The 23,852-nt window shown below is 37.8% G+C and overlaps 1 protein-coding gene across 3 annotated transcripts in view; it reads left to right on the plus strand.

Moving 5' to 3' along the window:
* CBL (Cbl proto-oncogene) overlaps nt 1–23,852 on the plus strand; it is an 87,705-nt gene that overhangs the window by 34,201 nt on the left and 29,652 nt on the right. For all 3 annotated transcript variants that reach the window (XM_061146021.1, XM_061146032.1, XM_061146035.1), the window contains 4 exons: nt 20,221–20,367; nt 22,481–22,637; nt 23,237–23,358; nt 23,689–23,826. In XM_061146021.1, coding sequence (XP_061002004.1) covers nt 20,221–20,367; nt 22,481–22,637; nt 23,237–23,358; nt 23,689–23,826 — 564 coding nt within the window. The remainder of the gene's footprint in view (nt 1–20,220; nt 20,368–22,480; nt 22,638–23,236; nt 23,359–23,688; nt 23,827–23,852) is intronic.

The raw sequence follows: 23,852 nt of genomic DNA on the forward strand, positions 1-23,852 counted from the left end.
GTAAAGGTTGGAATAGAAATGTAGAATAGAAATGTCTTCCTTGGACTTGGGAAAGAGATATGACATTGTCATAATTTGTTCTTTGTATTGTTTTAGTCTAAAATTCATAGTTTTAGAAAATCTTTATCTAATTTCTTCAGAAAAAAATTTTGTTTTCTTCGCCTTAGGGGATTCTGTTTATATGTATATTTGGCTACTTGATGTCATCCCATAAACCACTGGTACTCTGGTCTTCATTTTTTTCCCAGTGTTTTATTTATTTATTTTTTTTTCCAGTGTTTTATTTTGAGGATTTTCTATCACTGTGCTTTTAAGTTAATTAATCTTTTATTCTGCAGTAGGTAATCTGCTGAGAGCCCCTTCCATTTTAGTTTACATGTCCAGAAGGTAGATTTAGATCTTTTTTATGTCTTTCATATCTTTAACATGTACAAGAATTTCTCTGCCTTTTTGTACAAATATAGTTAAAATAAATTATTTCAATATTCTTGTCTATTCTGTCATTGGTGTCACTCATGAATTCTGTTGATTTGTTGTTATCCTTACTTGCTTATTGCTTCATTTCATGTTTGCTGATTTTTGATTGGATGCTAGACATTGTTAATTTTACTGTGGTAGGTGCTCTATACTTTTGTATCCTTATAAATATTCTTGAGCTGTATTTTGGGATATAGCTGAATAATTTGATCCTTTTAAACTTTGTTAGGCAAGGCCAGAATAACTTTCTTTTTAAAATATTTACCTTTTAAAAATTGAAGTATAGTTAATTTTGTACAATGTTGTATTAATTTCAGGTGTATATCAGGTGTAATTATATATATATATATATATTTGTATATACAGAGAGAGAGATAGTTCCTTGTGCTATACAGTAAGTCCTTGTCATTTGTTTTATGTATAGCAGTGTGTATATGTTAATCCCAACCTTCTAATTTACCTCTGCCCCTCCATTATCTCCTTTGGTAACCATAAGTTTTTTTCCTATGTCTCTGAGTCTATTTTTGTTTTGTAAATAAATTCATTTGTATCATAAGCGAAATATGATATTTGCTTGACTTAATAGTCTCTAGGTCCATCATGTTGCTGCAAATGGCATTATTTTGTTCTTTTTTTAGCTGAGTAATATTCCATTTTGTGTGTGCGTATACACACAGATATATATGTTGTTGGTCAGTAATCCAGTCGTGTTCAACTCTTTGCAGCTCCATGGACTGCAGCGTGCCAGGCTTCCCTGTCCCTCACCATCTCCTGAAGTTTGCCCAAGTTCATGTCCATTGTATCAGTGATGCTATCCAACCATCTCATCCTCTGACACCTTTTTCTTCTGCCCTCAACCTTTCCCAGCATCAGGGACTTTTCCAGTGGGTCGGCTGTTCACATCAGATGACCAAAATACTTGTTCTTCAGCTTCAACATCAGTCCTTCCAATGAGTATTCAGGGTTGATTTGCCTTAAGATTGACTGAGTTGATCTCCTTGCTGTCCCAAGGGACTTTCAGGAGTCTTCTCTAGCACCACAGTTCAAAGGCATTAATTCTTTGGCACTCTGCTTTCTTTATGGTCCAGCTCTCACAGCTGTATGTGATCACTGGGAAGACAATAGCCTTGACTATACGGACCTTTGTTGGCAGAGTAATGTCTCTGCTTTTCAACATACTGTCTAGGTTTGTCATAGCTTTCCTGCCAAGAAGCAATCATCTGATTTCATGGCTGCAGTCACCATCTGCAGTGATTTTATTTTATTATTATTATTTTTTATTTTTTTTAAGCTTCTTTTTTTTTTTCATTTATTTTTATTAGTTGGAGGCTAATTACTTCACAACATTTCAGTGGGTTTTGTCATACATTGACATGAATCAGCCATGTGCAGTGATTTTAGAACTCAAGAAGAGGAAATCTGTCACTGCTTCTATTTGCCATGAAGTAATGGGACCTGGTAGCTCAGCTCTCCTGCAGTGCAGGAAACCCCAGTTCAATTCCTGGATCGGGAAGACCCCCTGGAGGAGGGATAGGCTACCCACTCCAGTATTCTTGTGCTTCCCTGGTGACTCAGACGGTCAAGAATCCGCCTGCAATGGGAGACCTGTGTTTGATCTCTGGGTTGGAAAGATCCCCTGGAGGAGGGCTTGGCAACCTACTCCAGTATTCTTGCCTGGAGAAACCCAAGGACAGAGGAGCCTGGGGGCTGTAGCCCATGGGGCCACAAAGAGTCGGACACAACTGAGAAACTACGCATAGCACAGTGGGGCCGGATGCCATGGTCTTAGCTTTTTAATATTTAGTTTTAAGCTGGCTCTTTCACTCTCCTTCTTTACCCTCATCAGGAAGCTGTTTAGTTCCTCTTCAGGTTCTGACATTAGAATGGTATCATCCACGTATCTGAGGTTGTTGATGTTTCTGCCCCCTATCTTGATTCCAGCTTGTAACTCATTCAGTCCAGCACTTCTCATGATGTGCTCAGCGTATATATGCAAACAAACAGGGTGACAAGCAGATATATAATAGTTTGTAGGTCCGTCATGTTGCTGCAAATGGCGTTATTTTGTTCTTTTTTTTAGGCTGAGTAATATTCCATTTTTGTGTGTGTGTGTGTATACACATACATATCACATCTTCATCCATACGCCTGTTGGTGGACATTTAGGTTGCTTCCATGTCTTGGTTATTGTTAATAGTGTTGTTAATGAACACTGGGGGCATGTATCTTCAAATTTAAGAGTTTTCTCCAGATAGATGAATAGCTTTTAATCTAGCTGCGTGCTGGAACTACCTGTGCTGTCTGAATTACAAGATTCCTCCCACCGCCTCCTATTTGAGAACTGGGGCGTGTTCCCTGTACTCCTTTCGTATGGGTCGTGCCCAACCTCAGGTGTTGCCCTTTGCTCATCGGTGCTCAGCTGTGGATTTCCTGAGCTTGTGCTCTTATGCATGTTTCTCCTTTCTTGTATTCTGTATTGAGAACTCCAGCTGCCGTGGTTTCCCCAGACTCAAATCTGTTTTCTCAACTCAAGAGACTGTCAGGGTCTGCCTGGGTCCCCCCTCCCAGTGCTGAGACCTGGAAATTCCAGGCAGTAAGTGTAATCAGTCCTAAGAGTTCATCTCCATTTGTTTCCCCTCTCTTAGGGACAGTCCTCTGTTGCATGATGTCTACTGTCTGGAAACCATTATTTTATATATTCTGTCCAGTTTTTTAGTTCTTTCAGGGAGGGCATATCCAGTCCCTGCAAATTTCATCTTGGCTGAAAGTAGGAGTCTCGGTCTAAAATTTAATTTGGTGTTTGGGTTTTCCAAATTCAGATACCATTAATCTTCATCATGTGATTGCTGTATGCCTGAAAAGTTCAAATGTGGTCTAATCTTCTTTACTCACTCCCTGTCGCACCACACATATCAATTGGGCACTCTCTCCTTTATGTTGAACAGAAAGAGCATGACCTTTGCCTTTATGTGTTTTCCACTTTATAGATGTGGAACCAAGGCTCAGAAAGTTAGACTACATTACCCAAGTGTATGAAGTTATTAAGTGCCAGGGCCTTTTTAATTTAAGCTAGTCTCCCAAGTGTTTATTAACAGTTACTTTGGTTATCTTGGTTTGAATTTAAAGGAATAATGATTGTGTGTTTCATTTCATATTACAGAAACAATCCCTTAGAGGCCATATTTCAAGTAGTATATGAAATGGTAAACTATATAAACTTGGGGAAGTTAAAACATTTTAATAGACCTGTCTTTTGAACAGGCAAATATTCAATACTGTGATTTACTACAGGATTAGGTATTCACATAGATAGCAAGAGAATTTCACTCAGAATATTTCTAACAGAACATAGGCTTGATTATGCAGATAGACAGGGAATATGAAGGTACCCTGGCCCTTGCCTCCCCTCAAAGAATCAGTGATGACTTTTATAAGACCAGAGCAGTATAGAGAAGTAAGCAGTGAATGTTGAGTAGAATGCACGAAAGCCTTTTTGTAATCACTTTGCTCTAATAGTGCCAACCAAGACTTGCTCTAAAACCATAATACTTGTGAAGTCTACAACTGCATTTAAATTAGGACATCTTAAAGAACAAGCTCAAAAGCTGGCTACAAGAATGTCTTTTTTGCCAGACTGTAGTATACAAAGCAGCAAATGCTTGCTAGAGATACCTAGTAGCATGAAAATGTTAGAAACATAGTGAACTTGAATCCTGGAAACATATATATATATATATATATATATATATATATATATTTTAGTTTTACTTGCTGCTTATTGAACCTGAAGTGTATGTTTTGTTCGGAAAGCTTAAAACCCTATATATTTGTTAAAGAAATGGAATAAAAAACTCCCATTAGCATTTTTCTTTACTCTTTGTTTAAACCCTTCCCCTACTCCTTTTACATGCAAAACACTCATCCTGCTTAGCATCTAATAAAATATATCTAAATGATTTAAGTATTCAGAGTTACTATTTCTTAACTTGTTTCATTCTTACTCTTATGGTATTTTTCTTATTTACATTTAAAATAATTAGTTGAATGTTTTATTTACCCTGTAAGGTTGAGCCAGATTGTAGCGATCCCTTTTCTTCTATTCTTCTGTTCTAACTTAAAAGAGCATGACTAAAAAGCCACTTTTTTTTTTTAGTGGCTTTTTAGAAAAGGAAATCTTTCATCATTATTTCTGTTAACAGTGAGTTTGAACTCAGTTCTCTGTTTTCTTAAAAATAATTTTGTTTATGTGTTTATTTATGGCTGTGTCGGGTCTTTGTTGCCGCGTGGGCTTTTCTCTAGTTGCAGTGAGCACGTTGCTCTCAGTTGCAGCGTGTGGACTTACTGCAGTGGCTTCACTTGTTGCAGAACTCAGGCTCTAGGCCACGCGGGCTTCAGTAGCCGTGGCACGTGGACCTGTTTGTTGCTCTGTGGTGTGTGGGATCTTCGCAGACCAGGGATTGAGCCTGTCTCTCCTGTATTGGCAGGTGGATTCGTTACCACTGAGCCACTAGGGAAGCCCCAAGCTAGGTTCTTTTGACGTGAAACATTGTGAAGAGCTCTTTAGGGCTGTATATGACTGAGTGTTACCTATTTTATTTTTTATTACTAGATTAAGGTTGCATAGATTTGTTGAGTGATTAAGGCACTGCTTAATACCACAAGACCTAAGTATTTGATTTTTTAAAAATTAGAGATATACACTCACTGAAAAAATATGGGAGGGGGAAAAATGTTAAGAGAAATGTACATATGCACTTCAAAATAGTTGTAATAAATTTTATGTCATGTATATTTGTCATTACTTTTAAAAAAGAAATGGCATGATTCAAAGGCTGTTGAAATTTTCTTTATGCAAGTATTCATTCAGCAAGTATTTTTTAAAATTAATTAATTTATCTTAATTGAAGGCTAATTACTTTACAGTATTGTGGTGGTTTTTGCCATGCATTGACATGAATTGGCCACAGGTGCACTCGTGTCCCCCGTCCTGAACCCTCCTCCCTCCTCCCTCCCCACCCCATCCCTCTGGGTTGTCCCAGAGCACCGGCTTTGAGTGCTCTGCCTCGTGCATCGAGCTTGCGCTGGTCATCTGTTTTACGTATGGTAATGTACTGTTTCAGTGCTATTCTCTCAAACCTTCCCTCCCACGCCTTCTCCCACATGATCCAAAAGTCTGTTCTTTACATCTGTGTCTCTTTTGCTGTCTTCAGCAAGTATTTATTTTTTTAAATTTAATTTAACTTTTGCTTTTTGGCCATGTGGTGCGGCATGTGAGATCTTGGTTCCCCAACCAAGGATTGAACAAGTCCCCCTGCATTAGCGCACAGAGTCTTCACCACTGGGCTGCCCCAGAAGTCCCCGCAAGCGTTTTTGAAATCTTGCTCTCAGTGCACTCTAGGTGAACATCAGGCTTGAATTCACAGGATGAGCCTGTATAGAGACCCATAGTTTTCTTGGTGTCTTGTGGAGAGAAGCGCTCAGGCACAGTCCAGGAAGGGGGCACAGCCTCCCCATGCACCCCTGCATTCTGGTTTACGGAGTCAGTGTGATAAGTGAGGTAAAGAGCATGTTTGGTGCCACCTTTGTATAGGAGTTGCTGAGAACCAGCCTGGTCGCTAGAGACTTTGGAGGTGGAGGTTCCTTGGGAGCATATTAGGAGGAGCCCCTGGTCCTAGTCAAGCTCGTTGCCAGGCAATGCAGAAAGAGCAAGATGGCCAGTCAGGGGTCAGATGCAGTAATCTGAGAGGGATGGTAGTTGTTTGGACTAAGGTAGTAACTGAACGTGGTGGAAATAAAAAGTCACTGGATCTATAAAATAATTTCATATATATATACACATACACACGTTGCATATGAGTATCTTATTCCTCTGTTTGCTAAGTAGAATTCTGTTATATGGGTTTACCACAATTTGTTTATCCATTGATGTACATTTTAGTTGTCTCCAGTTTTTGGCTACTATAAATGCAGCTAACAGGAACATTCATGTCCAAGTCTTTGTGTGGATATATATTCTAATTTCTTTGGAGCAAATATTTAGGGTGATATGTGTATGTGTGTGTGTGTGTGTGTGTATACACACACACACACACACACTCATATTTTTTTAATAAGAGAAGCCTGCCACTTCTGTCCTTTTCTGACTCCATCCTACATACCCCCATAGTCCCAAAGGGAGAAATGCCAAATCTTTTCAAAACTGTTTCAGTTTCTTTTAAACTTTTAGAAGTTTATTGAGATGCGATTGACATACAGCATTATGTAAGTTTAAGGTGTGCAATATGTTGATTTGATAAAAGCTCCATTTCATTTTGATTATCCCATGTGAGTGAATTAGCAGATAGGTTATTCTCAACAGTGTCAATGGCCTTATACAGATATTCACAAACTATTTCCCTACTTGCTACGTCCATCGCAAGTTTCCTGCTAGACAGGCCATAGTAATATCTTTCAGACATCTCACACTCAACATGTCTAAATACTGAATGTGTCCTCTTCATTAGCAAACCAACTTCCTCTTCTCTAAGTTCCCTTGGTTAGTAGTATATAGTGGTGACAGGCATTAGTTATGAGACTGACTCTTGGATTAATTTCTTTCAGCCAAGGTTTCTTTCATCTATAAAATGGGAATAAGAGCAGAATCTGTCTTAGAGGATTGTGTGTGAAAATTAAATAATAAAAAATATAAAATGCCTGACACATAGTAAGCCCTTTAAAAATATTAGCTTTATTGTATATGTATGGCTGAGGCCTTTCGCAGTTCACATGAAACTGCCACAACATTGTTCACTGGCTATGTAAGAAAGTGAAAGTCTCTCAGTCCTCTGACTCTTTATGACCCCATGGACTGTATATGAGTTCTCCAGACCAGAATATTGGAGTGGGTAACCGTTCCCTTCTCCAGGAGATCTTCCCAACCCAGGGATCGAACCCAGGTCTCCTGCATTGCAGGGGGATTCTTTACCAGCTGAGCCACAAGGGAAGCCTGTTCATCGGCTATACCCCAATAAAAAAACAAAAAGTTTTTTTTAAAAGTATTAGCTTTATTAATATATTATTTTTAAGACCCTGCTCTCAGCTGCGCAGGCTGTTTCATCATCTCTTCCCTCCTACTAATCATCTCATTTTCTTGGTTTACTTCTGCAGTCTCTCTCAAGTCTGTCTTATTTTACTGCCCATTTTTGGGCTCCCATTACCTTTCTACTGCAGTACTGTCCTGATTGAGCTTGCTGCTTTTTGTCATTTCCTCTGTGTTTCATCTTGCATACTGCTGTCATTTATGGCCTTGAAACAGATTCGATGTCACTCCTCAGTTCCAAACCCTTAATGACTTCCTGCTGCATCTGTAATCTCTCTCATCATGGTAATTAAGTCTCTACATTTTGAGTCCTGCCTATGTTACTCAGTTTTATCACATGCTGCCATGATTCTACATTCTAGCCCATGCTAAGTCGCTCAGTGGTGTCTGACTCTTTGTGACCCCATGGACTGTAGCCTACCAGGCTCCTTAGTCCATGGAGTTTTCCAGGCAAGAGTACTGGAGTGGGTTGCCATTTCCTTCTCCAAGGGATCTTCCTGACCCAGGGATTGAACCTGTGTCTCCTGTATTGCAGATGAATTCTTTACCACTGAGCTACTGGGAAGCCCATGTCCATCTATTTGCCAGTCCCTGAACTTTTTTTCTGCTGAGTCTTTGCTTTGGTCATTACCTTGACTTGGAATCCCTTGCCCTCCCATATTGTCTTTGAAATCCCATCTATTCTTTAAAGTCCAAGAAGCCTCCTAAAATATACTAGTTTTAATTAGTGGTTCTCCCACCCATGCTCTTTTGACACTTTACTCTAATCCTCAGCAAAGTCTGCCTCAATGTGTGAGTTTGCTTTCATAACTGTTCAGGGCCAGGAAGACCTTCTTTCCTGTGTTATCTGGCGTTGTCTTTATCTATAGCTTTTTAATAAAACCATATTAAATTTTGTAAAATGCTAATTAAATGCTACTAACTAAAATACTAACACCAGAGTTGTACAGACACAGATTCTTGAACTTGAGGAGAATTATTTTTCATGGAAAATACATTGCAGAAAATGGCAGTGGTAAAGATTCTCTGATTTTGATGCCTCCACGTTAGAGGAGATTCAGTAGATATAGAAAATTTCTTCTTTCCCAACTTTTGAGAACAGTACAATCTCGTAGTTACTCAGCGTTTGTTCTAGGAAACCATATATTTGAAATGGAAATGGATGTCTGATAAATAATATACTCAGGAGTTAAATAATTAATGACAATTTGATATGCTTTTTATGTATTTGATTAGATTCTATTAGAGCAGTCTCTTGCTCGGTATATAATTTGTCTGTATATCTGTATATTTTAAAGTTTTTTTTTTAAGTTCACGGGATAAAACTTCTGAAGGTGCTTGGTAGTTTTTGTCACTTGTTGAGGGGTATGAGAAGTCTTGGAGATTTCTGTATTATATTACGGATGTATTTGTATATTCTTTAAGTCGCTGGTGTAGAGAAATAGTGGGCTTCCCTGGTGGCTCAGACCATAAAGAATCCGCCTGCAGTGCAAGAGATGAACCTTCGATACTTCGAGGGCATCTTCTCCAGGAAGACCCCTTAGAGAAGGGAATGGCTCCCCACTCTAGTATTTTTACCTGAGAAATCCCATGGGTGGGGAACCTGATGGGCTGCATTCATAGGATCACAAAAAGTCAGACACAGCTGAGCGACAAAGCATGCACACATAGAGAAATAGTAATCAGTTCTCAGGGTTAATTTGCTTTTAGCTGCAGACAGATGCTCCAGTGTATGTAACTTACAAAGTTATCTTTCAGAATTTGGGTTGAATAAATTCAGAGGTTATTTTGAAAGATAGGGAAATCTGATTATATTCTTGACCTCTTTAGGAAATAATGATGATAGTACCTTAAGTTAATGTAACTTAGTGAACATTTGCTAAATGTTCTCAATGAGTTTTAAGCTGTTTTGTTTTTTCCAAATGCACTAAAAGCCAAAGATACTAACTTATAAATACTGTGTCTTTATAGTGTGTGCTTTAATGAGAATATCACATTAATCATTTAAAAATAGTGACAAGGATAAGTGACCTGTTTTACATGAGTTAGGAAAGAAGGAATGTATCTGTGAAAAAAAAAAATAAATCTTTTCCAGTAGTAAGTGGAGAAGCATGGCGAATCCTTAGTGCCTTAACTCAAGTGGTCAAAGTTAACATCACCAGTGATGTCCTGGGACTTCATGTACCCTCCAGTATTATGTGATGAGATAGGCACCTCTGTGGTATTGTGACCATAAAGCTGATAACCCCAGTCAAAGCATGAGAAAAACATCGGCTAAATAGAAACTGAGACACGTTCTACAAAATACGTAACTGGTACTCCTCAAAACAGTTAAGATCATGAAAAATAAGGAATGACTGAGGAACTATTACAGACCAGGGGAGACTAAGGAGATGTGTGGATAAATATAATGTAGTATCCTAGATTAGAACCCCGGATAGATAAGGACATTAATGGAAAAAATAACTGGTGAAACCTGGATAAAGTCTAGGGTTTAGTTAATAGCACCGTACTGACAGTTTCTTAGTTTTGACAGATGTACCACAGGAATATGAGATGGTACTATTAATGGAAACCATTGAATGAAGGGTATATGGGGGAATGCCTCGTACCATCTTTTCAACTTTTCTGTAAATCTAAAATCCCACAATAAAAAGTTTATTTAAAAAATTAGGAATATTTTTCAATCCTATAAATTTATGGAATGTCTAAGTGCAAGGCAGTGCGCTCACCACTGCAGGGGATAGTGTACAAGACACCTTCACTGTGCCTGTCCTTAAGGAGTTGTCATCCAGTTGGGGAATAAGATACCTGGTACACAGTGGAACATGATGAAGCCAGTACAGAGTATGAACAAGAAGCTGTGAGGCATGGCAGGGGTGTGTCCGAATTTGAAAGTGAAAGTGAAGTCGCTCAGTCGTGTCCAACTTTTTGCGACCCCATGGACTGTAGCCCACCAGGCCCCTCCATTCATGGGATTTTCCAGGCAAGAATACTGGAGTGGATTGTCATTTCTGAGTTTGAAAGTAGACACTAAATGAAGACTGGGAATACATTTCTGAGAAGATAACATTTAAAATGAATTTTGAATGGGCAAGATTTCTGTAACCATAGTCATTGGAAAGGAAATGATACATATCACACCAGCAAGCCAGGGCTCTTGAATCACAGACCTGCTCTATCACTTACTAGCTCTGTGACCTGGATAGCTTATTTGATGTTACTAAAGTCTGTTTCTCCTTGTAAAATAGGATTAGTAATTTCTGTTTCAAAGCACTGTTATGAGAATTAAATGAAGTACTTATGTAGCTTAACAAAGTATCTGATACCTGAAAAAAGTCCAAGTGTTGGTTTGTCAGTCCTGTCTGACTCTCTGAGGCCCTATAGACTGTAGCCTGCCAGGCTCCTCTGTCCAAGGAATTCTCCAGGCAATAATACGGGAGTGGGTAGCCATTCCCTTCTCCAGGGAATCTTCCCAAGCCAGGGATCCAACGCAGCTCTCCTGCGTTGCTGGCAGATTGTTCACTGCCTGAGCCACCGGAAGAGCCTATCTGATACATGGTAAACTCTTAATGTTAAGTACTAGAGAAAGAGAGACATAGATTATTGATGTAACACAATCACCATAGGCCTGGGGCTTGGGAAATACTGAGTAGTATATGTCTGGAAAAGTGAATCAGGACTATACTGTGCGTGCTTAGACTTATAAGTAGAGTAACTTGAACGTTTTTGGTAGTTATTGGTAAATCATTGAGGATTTTGGTGTAGGGAGATTAAGGAGATTGAGTCTATGTTTTAAGGTTGTAATAGAATTAGTGGGTCATGTTGGAGATTCTTTTGCAGGCTGCTGACTTCCCCTTTACCTGGTGAATGAGATTACTGTTTCTTTAGGATTAAAGTTCTATGAAGTGGCTCCAAATGCTCTGAATAATACTGTTCCAATCTGTTATCATGTAACTTGGGGGGGTCTCAAAAGCATGACCATTAGTATATTATCAAATACACTTAATATGTGTTAAGTAAAAAAGGTCATTGATATTTTTAGACATGGCTTAGTACTTTTTTTAAATAGGTGATGGTTTTTGCTTCACCTCCCTCTTTTTTTTTTTTAAAGCAGCTTAAGCAGATAAGAGTTACACAGTACTTCATTGACTTCCTGTGAAGCTTTGCTGAAAGAAGTTCCGTTGTATCTATTTTTAAAGCTGATTACTGTGAGCAGAGGATGCTGCTATTGAGTTATAAATGTCATCTCAGCATGTTCTCACTCAGCGTTCTTGGGAGGACACTAGTGTTTGCATATAAAGTTTTGGAGTTTATTGAATAAAAAAAGCAACACAGTTATCCCTCAAATGGTACCAGTAAATGAAATACTTAAAAACATTGATCATGTCACTGTTGAGCAGTATGATTATTTCTCATCATCTGTGTAGGTTTTACAGCTCACACCATGACTGAGTGGCAGAGTGAGTTATATTGTGACCTTATTTGGGAAATATTTTACTGCTCCAAAATGGTATTGTATAATGGTGTGCAGCTTGTTTGTCAATCATTGTATTAAGTGTTAATCATTCTGAAATTTACTCCCTGGGAAGTACAGGATCACTGGGTCTACAGATATTATTAAAATAGATTTTTGGGGTTTTCCCCACCAATGTTTTATTATAAAATTCTTCAGTCATACAGAAAAATTGGGAAAAATTTTACAATAATTATGTACCTATCACCTAGATGCTACAGTTACCTAAGTTATTGTTTTCAAGAGGAAAGTTCAACTTTCTTTGCTTTTTAAAAATAAAACTTCTGAGTCTTTGAACCATTTTCACATGTGACAGTATTTTCACTTAGCTGGGATGATTTTTTATGTTATTTTTTCAGAAATGATAAAATTCTTTGAGTAAAATAATTCAGTACATATTCTGGAATTTAGTAGACCCCTAGTACTAGAGTAGACAACAGTATTTTAATTTATTCCCGTATATGGTTCATACAAGTTACTTTAAATTCCATAAAATGTAAGTTTATTAAATTTTTGCAGGCAGAAATGTACTTTTAAAAATTGTTGTTTCTTGACATAATTTCTAGCCCTCTGTCATATAAGGGTAAAGTGCTGACTTTCTTTCTTTCATGACTTCTTCAATCTTATTATGCAGTTAAACTGCTGAAGTTAAGGTTTCTTTTCCAGTTTCAAATCAGTGACAGTAGCATACATTTATACATTTTTATAAGTGGAAAGACACCTTTGGGGGTAATTGGTTCCAGTTTCCTTATATTACATTTGAGTTGGTGGAGGCTCAGAGTGTTTAAATAACTGTTGCAGGACGCAGTAAATTAATGGGAGACCAGGAAATACATTTTAGATTTCTAGTTGTCTTTTTTCCCCCAGGTGTTTTTTTTTTTTCCCCCTGTTTTTTGGCCATGCTACACAGCATGTGGGATCTTAGTTCCCTGAGGAGAGGTTGAACCTGTGCCTCCTGCGGTGGAAAGAAACATGGTGTCCTAACCACTTGACTGCCAGCGAAGTCCTGAGTCATCTTGACTGTTGTCATATATAAAGTCCCGAGTCATCTTGACTGTTATATATATTTTCAAGTCCTCTTTTGTGGAAAGAATAAACAGAGCATGCTTGTCAGTTATACACTTTAGCCGCTGAATGGCAGCACTTGACTATCAAAGTGTAGTTTCAGAAAAAGTAACCATGAGACTATCTTTATGAGTACATTGGACTGATTGTTTTGTAAGTCATCATTAAATTTTTTTCTAGAAGATCTCAAATCTCTTAATACTAATTTCTCAAAAGTCTTTTTCTTGAAACTTTTTTTGGGATGGAACATTCTCATTGTAACAAAAAAGAATGGTACTGTTCTCTGTACTTAACTTAAACATTAATAGATACACTTTAATATAGAGGGTTAATATAGCTCCCCATACTGTGTTCTTTTTTCCATTTCCTCTTTGCAAAGTACTTTGTGACCAAGAGTAACATGGCAACTTGTGTTTTAGTATTTTGTGTAATAGAAAATTCATTGGTTGGCATCCCTTAAAGAGTTTTCTGTTTGTTTCATATTCCTATAAAGGCTACTTTCCAACACTGTCTTGCTTGATCTATAGAAATGGTGATTGTGGTTTCTGTCAGGTTGTATTTATCTTTTTACTTTTGAAGCTAAAACAGGAACAATGATCATTTAATTTTCAATATCCTTATGTATTGGTGATACATAAATCTTAGTCCCTTTTAGCTGAAAGTATACATGGAAAAATGTATACCATTACATTAGGCCTGAGGTACAAAGGTACTTTGGCTTTTAGAGTAGGACCTGAGGTGGGGGAGAACTCACACCAGTCCTGAACCTTTTTAAAAATTGACACTGCATACTGAAGCAGCCTTTGATTCTGGGGAAGTTGTGAGAGGAAAAGAGAAAAGAAAGATGGAAGCTATAGAGTAGAATTTGTAGTTACTTAGATGTGAAGGTTAGTGTTAAGGGTAGTAAAAATAACTGCCTTCAAATACTGAATTAAAGAAAAGCTTTTGCTACCACTCAAAGTTAAGAAAGACAAGTTTTGTCTTTAGGGCATTTACAAGGAAAATTGAATAGTTGTGTTCCTCTGTGGATCTTTGGAGAAATGTCAGAACACATTGTATAAGTTGAAGTAACTGCTGACAGAATTTTGAAATGTAATTGGTTGCTTGTAATAAGCCCAAATATCCATCATGCTTCATTGCTCTAAGTTTACAAGTTTAGACGGATTTTGCTGGTTAAATTCTGCCCTGAAGGCACTGAACCATAAGCCTACTGCCTTAAAATGTTTTTGAATAGAACTGCAACTCAAGACCACTTACCAAATACTCTGATCCATACATGGGCTTTTATAGTTTCTTTTTTTTCCTTTTAAGAAGTGTGATGCTTATGGTGCACATCTCTGGTGGTTTTAAGAAATATAAGATGGCTTTTTGGGGGATGCATCCTTGAGTAGGAAAATGTCTTAAATTGATTTTCAGTAACTATTTCAGCCAGCACTTCAGATTGTTCTTATGCACCTGGTGCCATTATATCCTTGTGGTCAATAACTTTCTCCTTGTTGTGGCTTACTCCACATATTAAGATAGCTTTTTGGCCCATTATATTTTGGTTCATGTATTTTATTTCTGATCCAGCATAGTACTGCATACCTGGTAGATTCTTAGTAGAAAATTATTTGAAAAGTCAAAGATGTTGACGTGGCCCAGTCACCCAAAGACTGGCTTCCTACCTTCACTTCAGAATTGGCTTGAAAAATCACCTCTCAGAGAGGACCGTAAGATCATCCTCTCTAAAGATAACAGCCATACAGGCCTCTCTTCGCATACCCTGCTTTGTTTTTCTTCAAAGCCTTTTTCTCATACAACCCTGATACCAAGGAAATGAGAGTGCTCTAAAACCAGGAATTTTTGTCTTGTTCATTGTTGTATCCATCCCTAGTGCCTAGCACATAGTATGCAGTCACATATTTTCTGGAGGTGTAATAAAGGTTAGAAATGATGCCAGAAGGATATAAATATACATCAGAAATGAATTCAGCCCTCATGTACACAGATAACTGTAGTACAGGATGGGTTCAGATGACATGGAGAAGAACTGCAGTGAAAATACTCAGGGTATTTTAGAGTTTGTTACTTCTATCTAGCCTCTTAGGAAAGTGACATTTAAGCAGGGTCTTTTTCAAATTAAGGAACAAATGCATAGTGATTCAGAGATAAAAAAGTGAATTAGGGTAGTATGTATAAGAAAAGGTAAAATGAAAAAGAAATGCAAAAAGGCAAAATGGTTGTCTGAGGAGGCCTTACAAATAGCTGAGAAAAGAGAAGCTAAAGGCAAAGGAGAAAAGGAAAGACATACCCATTTGAATGCAGAGTTCCAAAGAGTAGCAAGGAGAGATAAGAAAGCCTTCCTCAGTGATCAATGCAAAGAAATAGAGGAAAACAATAGAATAGGAAAGATTACAGATCTCTTCAAGAAAATTAGAGATACCAAGGGAACATTTCATGCAAAGCTAGGCACAATAAAGGATAGAAATGCTAGTGGAGTTGATGGAATTCCAGTTGAGCTGTTTCAAATCCTAAAAGATGATGTTGTTAAAGTGCTGCACTTGATATGCCAGCAAATTTGGAAAACTCAGCAGTGGCAGGACTGGAAAAGGTCAGTTTTCATTCCAGTTCCAAAGAAAGGCAATGTCAAAGAATGCTAAAACTACTGCACAATTGCACTCATCTCACACGCTAGCGATGGAGAAGGCAATGGCACCCCACTCCAGTACTCTTGCCTGGAAAATCCCATGGACGGAGGAGCCTGGTGGGCTGCAGTCCCTGGGGTCGCGAAGGGTCGGATAAGACTGAGCGACTTCACTTTCACTTTTCACTTTCATGCATTGGAGAAGGAAATGGCGACCCACTCCAGTGTTCTTGCCTGGAGAATCCCAGGGACAGCAGAGCCTTGTGGGCTGCCGTCTGTGGGGTCGCACAGAGTCAGACACGACTGAAGCGACTTAGCAGCAGCAGCAGCAGCAGCACACGCTAGCGAAGTAATGCTCAAAATTCTCCAAGCCAGACTTCAACAGAATGTGAACCGTGAACTTCCAGATGTTCAAGCTGGATTTAGAAAAGGCAGAGGAACCAGAGATCTGCCTCCTGAGAAATCTTTATGCAAGTCAAGAAGCAACAATTAGAACTGGACATGGAGCAACAGATTGGTTCAGAATCGGGAAAGGAGTACATCAAGGCTGTATATTGTCACCCTGCTTATTTAACTTATATGCAGAGTACATCATGCAAATGTCCGGCTGGATGAAGCACAGGCTGGATTCAAGATTGCCAGGAGAAATATCAACAACCTCAGATATGAAGATGACACCACCCTTATGGCTAAAAGCGAGGAAGAACTAAAGAGCCTCTTGATGAAAGTGAAAGAGGAGAGTGAAAAAGCTGGCTTAAAACTCAACATTTAGAAAACTTAAGATCATGGCATCTGGTTCCATCACTTCATTGCACATAGATGGGGAAGCAATGGAAACAGTGACAGACTTTATTTTTGGGGGCTCCAAAATCACTGCAGATGATGACTGCAGCCATGAAATCAAAAGATGCTTGCTCCTTGGAAGAAAAGCTATGACCAACCTATACAGCATACTAAAAACCAGAGACATTACTTTGCCAGCAAGGGTTCGTCTAGTCAAAGCTGTGGTTTTTCCAGTGATCATGTATGGATGTGAGAGTTGGACTATAAAGAAAGCTGAGCGCTGAAGAATTGATGCTTTTGAACTGTGGTGTTGGAGAAGACTCTTGAGAGTCCCTTGGACTGCCAAGGAGATCAAACCAGTCAATCTTAAAGGAAATCAGTCCTGGATATTCATTAGAAGGACTGGTGTTGAAGCTGAAACTCCAATACTTTGGGCCACCTGATGTGAAGAACTGACTCACTGGAAAAGACCCTGATGCTGGGAAAGATTGAAGGCGGGAGGAGAAGGGGACGACAGAGAATGAGATGGTTGGATGGCATCACTGGCTCAGTGGACATCTGTTTGAGCAAGCTCCAGGAGTTGGTGATGAACAGGGAAGCCTGATGTGCTACAGTCAATGGAGTCGCAAAGAGTCGGACATGACTGAGCAACTGAACTGAACTGAAAATATTCAGTTTGGCAGGAATATGCTAGTGAAATTAGTTATAAAGGTAGGTTAGACCCAGGTTAGTGGAAAGTCTAAAAATCAAAGCTGACCTGGATTTTGTCTCATTGGTACTATTGAAATTGTGCCCTCCTCCCCTTAAAAGGTAATTAGTTATATGTGGTGTGATTGAACATGTATAGGAATAGACTGAAGACAAGTTTTTTGATTGAAGTATAGCTGATTTATAATGTTTCAAGGGTACAGCAAAGTGGTTCAGTTTTATATATATATTCTTTTTTCAGATTATTTTCCATATAGGTTATTGGAAGATACTGAATATAGCTCTGTTGTACAGTAGGTCCTTGCTGTTTATTTTGTGTGTAGTATTGCAGATAGTGATTGCAGCCATGAAATCAAAAGATGCTTACTCCTTGGAAGGAAAGTTATGACCAACCTAGACAGCATATTAAAAAGCAGAGACACTACTTTGCCAACAAAGGTCCGTCTAGTCAAGGCTATGGTTTTTCCAGTAGTCATGTATGGATGTGAGATTTAGACTATAAAGAGAGCTGAGCACCAAAGAATTGGTGCTTTTTTTTTTTTGAACTGAGGTGTTGGAGAAGACTCTTGAGAGTCCCTTGGACTGCAAGGAGATCAAACCCAGTCCATCCTAAAGGAGATCAGCCCTGGGTGTTCATTGGAGGGACTGATGTTGAAGCTGAAACTCCAATACTTTGGCCACCTGATGCGAAGAGCTGACTCATCTAAAAAGACCCTGATGCTGGGAAAGATTGAAGGCGGGAGGAGAAGGGGACGACAGAGGATGAGATGGTTGGATGGCATCACCGACTCAACGGACATGGGTTTGGGTAGGCTCTGGGAGTTGGTGATAGACAGGGAGGCCTGGCATGCTGCAGTCTATGGGTTGCAAATAGTCGGACACGACTAAGCGACTGAACTGAACTGAACTGTATATATCTGTTAATCTCAAATTCCAAATTTATTAACACCTCACTCAAGGAAGGTTAGTTTAAGTCTGAGAATGTTGCTTTGAGGTGCTAGCATTTGTTTGCAGAAATACAGTAGGCAGTTGGAAAGCTACCAAGGCCTAAGATTTGGGAATCTCTTGCAAAGCAGTTTTTGAATCCTTGAGTTAGCAAAGAAAGAGTCGAGAGAGTGCATGGAGAAAGAAAGGAAATGGAGAGCAGATTCTTCAGTTCTGAGCAGATTCTTGGGAAATAGCTATTTTTGGAGGATAGATAGTAAAACCAAAGGAAGAACAAAAGCAAGTAGGAGAACCAAGAGAGGATGACACTGGAGAAACTAAGGAAAGACATTTTCAGGAGGACGTAGGATTCAAACTGTTTCTTCCAAAAAGATCTTTGGTGTAACTTTGTAATATGTGTATTTTCTATCATATATGTTACTCTGCTGTACTGTTTAGCATAGTTCTTTACACATAGTTCTCAGCAATTTAGCACATCTTAAGGGAATCAGGACTCTCTCTTGCTTATCTTTAAAGATTAACATTTGGCAAAATGTTACATAAATATTAAGGTTTAGTGCATTGTGCAGTCTGGTGTCCTGCTGAAAACTTGGGGAAATCATTGAGAATAATTTGTGCTTTGCAGATTTTCTATCATATTATCTGTGATATATATATATCTCAATAGTCTCTGTGTGTGTTTCCTGTTTACTAAAATAGTAACTGTCCTAACCAGCAACAATTGAAGGCTCTCAAAGTACCAAGAGGAAAACAATTACTGGAGTTCAGGGATTGGATAAGTGATTGTGTTTTTCAACTTACTTACTTACTTGAACTTTACAACTTACTTGAGCTATTTGGCATATGAATTATTTTAGACTGACTTCAGTGAATATTGATTTTATCACTTTTTCGGTGCTTTCAGAAATAGGAAAACTAGAAAGAGTAAAACTTGATACAAGTGCTAGAAGTCAGATACCAGAAAACTGAAGCTGATTTGTTGAAAAGCTGATTAGAAAGATTTCAGAAGTATTAGGGCTGCAGGGACTTGGTGCAGCATTTTATCCAGGAAGGACAAAGATGGGACCAATGGTGAAAAGAAAAATCTGTGTTAAAGAGAATTTTGAGGCAATAAAATTGATCATGGATTGATTTGAAATTTTATTGTCTACTTGTATGACAAGAATTGACTTTTTAATACATAAATACTAATTATTGAGGCAAGGGAAAATAGGCAACTGTAATAGTAGCTGATTTGGTGAATAGCAATATCTAAGACATCTGTATCTTGTTCTGTAGCAGTACCGTTAAAGATTACCGAGATAATCTGATTTAAGCACACACCTGAAAGTAGAGACATCGTCTGGTGTGTTGAACTGGTACTTTATAACCACAACCATTAAACAGAGGTTGTCAGGCTAAAGTTAACTTGTTAAAATATAGTAGTAGCATGTGCACTTATTTAGAAATTTTTACATGGTTTGGATTTTAGCTTTTAGTTTTTGATAAAGAAAAAGAAGTTCCTTAAAGAGGAAAACTTATCTCTTTTATGTCTGATTAGTGAAAATATTTGTTCTGGATATTTAAATAGTCCTCTTTATTGAGGATTTTTAATTTAGATGAGTTGGGATAATTTAAACATCCAGATTAGTTTATGCAAAGCAGGAAATAATATATTTTGCTTTTCTAACATCTCTTTTGTGAGTGAATGGTTATAGCAGTGTATAACTTCTTACACTTTTTGGTTGAGTCCTCTTTTACCTATCAGCCTAAAAAAGGTAGATTTGTTCATAGAAGTTTATGCTCAGTTATTAGGCCTGATTAATTTAAGATTAAAAGTCTTGAAATAGATTACTGTTAAAATTATTTTTTTCTTATTTACCTGTTAATGCCTATTTGAATGGAGGGAAAGGAGTGGACTTTAGTGAATGCAACAGTCTTTCTTGCATTATAATCACACACCTGGTGTAGTAGATTCAGCACATTTAAAATAAAAATAATTTTATGTGCTCATTTAACCATTGCACTTCTGATCATTTTTAGGCGAAACCTGACCAAACTGTCCCTGATCTTCAGCCACATGCTGGCAGAACTAAAAGGAATCTTCCCAAGTGGACTCTTTCAAGGAGACACGTTTCGGATTACTAAAGCAGATGCTGCAGAATTTTGGAGGAAAGCTTTTGGGGAAAAGTAAGTGTCAAAATAATGAATTTGAACTATGAGGAACTGAAGCTTGTGTTTTGGGTTTTTGTTTAGTTTGAAACAGAAAAATAATGAATATATGCGTAACTACTCCCAACTTTGGTAAATATTAACCTAGTTTTTCTTTTTTTTGCTCTGATCATTTTTTTTTTTTCTTAAAGAAGTAGATAGACCTTTGCAGTTGTGTTGAAACCCATGCTGTTCTCTTTTTTTCCTCATCCATTATGCTGTTAATGAACACATACATTTCAAATTATTTGCTATTGCAAACAGTGCTGCAGAAAACAAAATTGTATTTACCTTCATATGCAGGAGTTTCTCAATACTTAAATACTTAGGAGTGGAATTGCTGAGTCAGGGGATTTCACATCTTCTGCTTTGCCAAACATTGCCTAACTGCTTTCCAAAGTGGTTGTACCCGTTTCTGTTCCTGTAAGTAGTATGCACATGTTCCAGTAGCTCTGCAATTTGGCTAACACTGGTAATATGAATTGGTATCATATTTTGCTTTATATTCCTAATGACAAGGGAGCTTGAGCACCTTTTCACGTTTGTCACCTGTCTAGATTCTTTTTCTGACTTGGCTGTTTCTATTCCTGACTTGTCTATTTTCCTATAGACTTGTCTTTTTCATGTTGTAAGATACTAATTCTTTGTTAGTCACTAACATTAGAGATGTCTTCTCCTAGTCTGTGGCTTGTGTTTCCACTTTGCTGTATTGTCCTTTTTAAAAAAAAATTTTTTTTTATTTGGCTGTGCTGCGTCTTTGCTGTTGCACAGGCTTTTCTCTAGTTGCTGCAAGCACGAGCTACTCTCTAATTGTGGTGGCATAGGCTTCTCATCACAATGGCTTCTTTTGTTGTGGAGCACAGGCTCTAGGACATGAGGGCTTCAGAAGTTCAGGTTCCCGGGCTCTAGAGCACAGGCTCAGTAGTTGTGGCGCAGGGACTCAGCTGCTCCACGGCATGTGGGATCCTCCTGGAATAGGAGCAAGGATTGAACCCATGTCTCCTACATTAGCAGGTGGATTCTTTACCACTGAGCCACCAGGGAAGCCCATGATTTAAGTCAAGTTTTTGTTTCTAAGTATTAATATAAATGTTCTTGAATATACTCTGAAATTTTAAATCAAAGAACTGAAAAAGTAGAAAACAATAAAATTTTTCAGTTGAATATACAGATCCTAATGTAAGCCTCTCTTTGAATGCTTTTTTTTTTTAATTGCAATATAGTTGATGCAAACTGTTAAGTTAGTCTCAGGTATATACTGCGTCTTGATTTTATGTATGTTAAATGCTTGCTTTATTTTAAAAAGTTGTGTTTAAACATCAGATATAGAATAATTAGCGATTTTTAAAAACCTAGTTGAAGAGGATAGGCATGAGTTTAACTTTTTTACTTTAACTTAGTAACTATCTACTTTAGAAAAGAGTTTGAATTGTCACTTGATCTCTTACTTTCAGGCAGGTGAATACATAAAGGCATGTAAATGAAAACAGAATGAGATTTTATTTTATTTATTTTTAAATCTTGAGAAATAGAAATCCCACAGTACCCTTTGCTAGCCACATCTGGAGTTTAATCATTCTTTTGTTAAATAATTTCTTCTTCATCTGTATCAGAACTCTTTTCTTCCTGTACCTTAAGCTTTATATTCCTCAAGTTTAGTCTTTGATAGTGTGGGTTCCTCAAAAGAATCAGAGTGTTTTATGTGCTTTTAAAAGGTTAGTTTAAACACACTATGTGAATGAAGATCTGGCCACAGGTTACATCTCTAATACTAAAAGGATAATCTCATCTCTCTTCATGCTTCTCTAATACAACAAATGTCTGAAGGTGAGAAAGGGAATTGACTTGTGGCATTCTGCCAAAGAAAAATGGGAAAAGATGTTTCTATTATTAATTTACTCATTAGCAAGTTAAGAAATGTATCATTTATATCCTTTCTATTATCAATGTAAAATATAATTCAGTTTCTCTAAGAAAATTAAAGTGGATTTTGAGAATTTAAAGAGACTGTGTTTTCCTTGACTGTAGTAGTGCCTGGAATTATCTGCTATCTTATTCTGTGCCTTCTCTCCCACCCCCACCCGCATCCTAGGACAATAGTCCCTTGGAAGAGCTTCAGACAGGCCCTTCATGAAGTACATCCCATCAGTTCTGGGCTGGAAGCCATGGCTCTGAAATCCACTATTGATCTGACCTGCAATGATTATATTTCAGTTTTTGAATTCGACATCTTTACAAGACTCTTTCAGGTAGGATGCTAAAATGTTGGCTGAACTAATTATTGCCACTTTTCTGAAGGGAAACCTTCTGAAAAAATAACATTTGGACATTTGGGAGTTTGCCTTTTATAAAAGTATTTTTATTCTAGAAAATATAGTTTAAAAAAAGGTTAAAACTACTCTGTATTTTATATTTATATAGATATTTGTAAAAAGAGTAACTATATAATCTGCTTATTCCCCTCATATTTATAATCTTTCTTTTTTTATTAAATATTCTTTTTTACATCATTTTTTTTTCTTTGCATCATTTTAGTGGTTGTATTTTACCCTAAAAGTGGGTATAATATACTTCCTGGGTTCAGTTACTGGACATTTATGTATGTTTCCAGCTTTTTCTCCTGTGGTATTAAAATTCTTGACTAATATTGAGATGCATTGATGGTTTGCAACTTCTTTCCTTTTCTAAAAATAATGTGTGTATATGCTACCTTGCATAAACCTTTATTTGGAACTTACTTGCACATCAGGCCTTGCCCTGTTTTCTCTGTTTTTGTCTGTTGCTTAACCTCTGAGGCTGATTGTATGTTTGGAGCCAGATGGTCTGATTGAATCTCTTATTTCCTTAGCCCTGGTCCTCTTTGCTCAGAAACTGGAATAGCCTTGCTGTAACTCATCCTGGTTACATGGCTTTCCTGACATATGATGAAGTGAAAGCGCGACTCCAGAAATTCATTCACAAACCTGGCAGGTCAGTGGAATGAAGCAAAGAAGTTTATTCACCTGAATTTTATTCTGTGACCTTTGCTGAAAAGGAGGAAACATGATCTTTTACTAGTTCCCTGGTGGCCACATTTCTGTGATAGGATTGTCTGTTTATCAGAGGAATTGACTTATTCAGATACTATGATTTGATAAATGCTTTCAAGCCACTTAAGAATTAAGCTTTTGTGTCTTTTACTTTTGGTGTGAAGTCATTGAAAAATCTGTTATTGATGGTCTTTTTGAATTTTGTCTCTGTCTCATCTTCCACCCTAATGCAAGCATATGTAATCAAGGTTTTATTTCTCTCTGTTTTCAGTTACATTTTCCGGCTGAGCTGTACTCGTCTGGGTCAGTGGGCTATTGGGTATGTCACTGCTGATGGGAACATTCTCCAGACAATCCCTCACAATAAACCTCTCTTCCAAGCGCTGATTGATGGCTTCAGGGAAGGCTTGTGAGTACCTACTGTTTATCATCTGT

This window comes from Dama dama, chromosome 1 (genome assembly GCF_033118175.1).
Source record: "Dama dama isolate Ldn47 chromosome 1, ASM3311817v1, whole genome shotgun sequence".
Taxonomy (NCBI): Eukaryota; Metazoa; Chordata; class Mammalia; order Artiodactyla; family Cervidae; genus Dama; species Dama dama.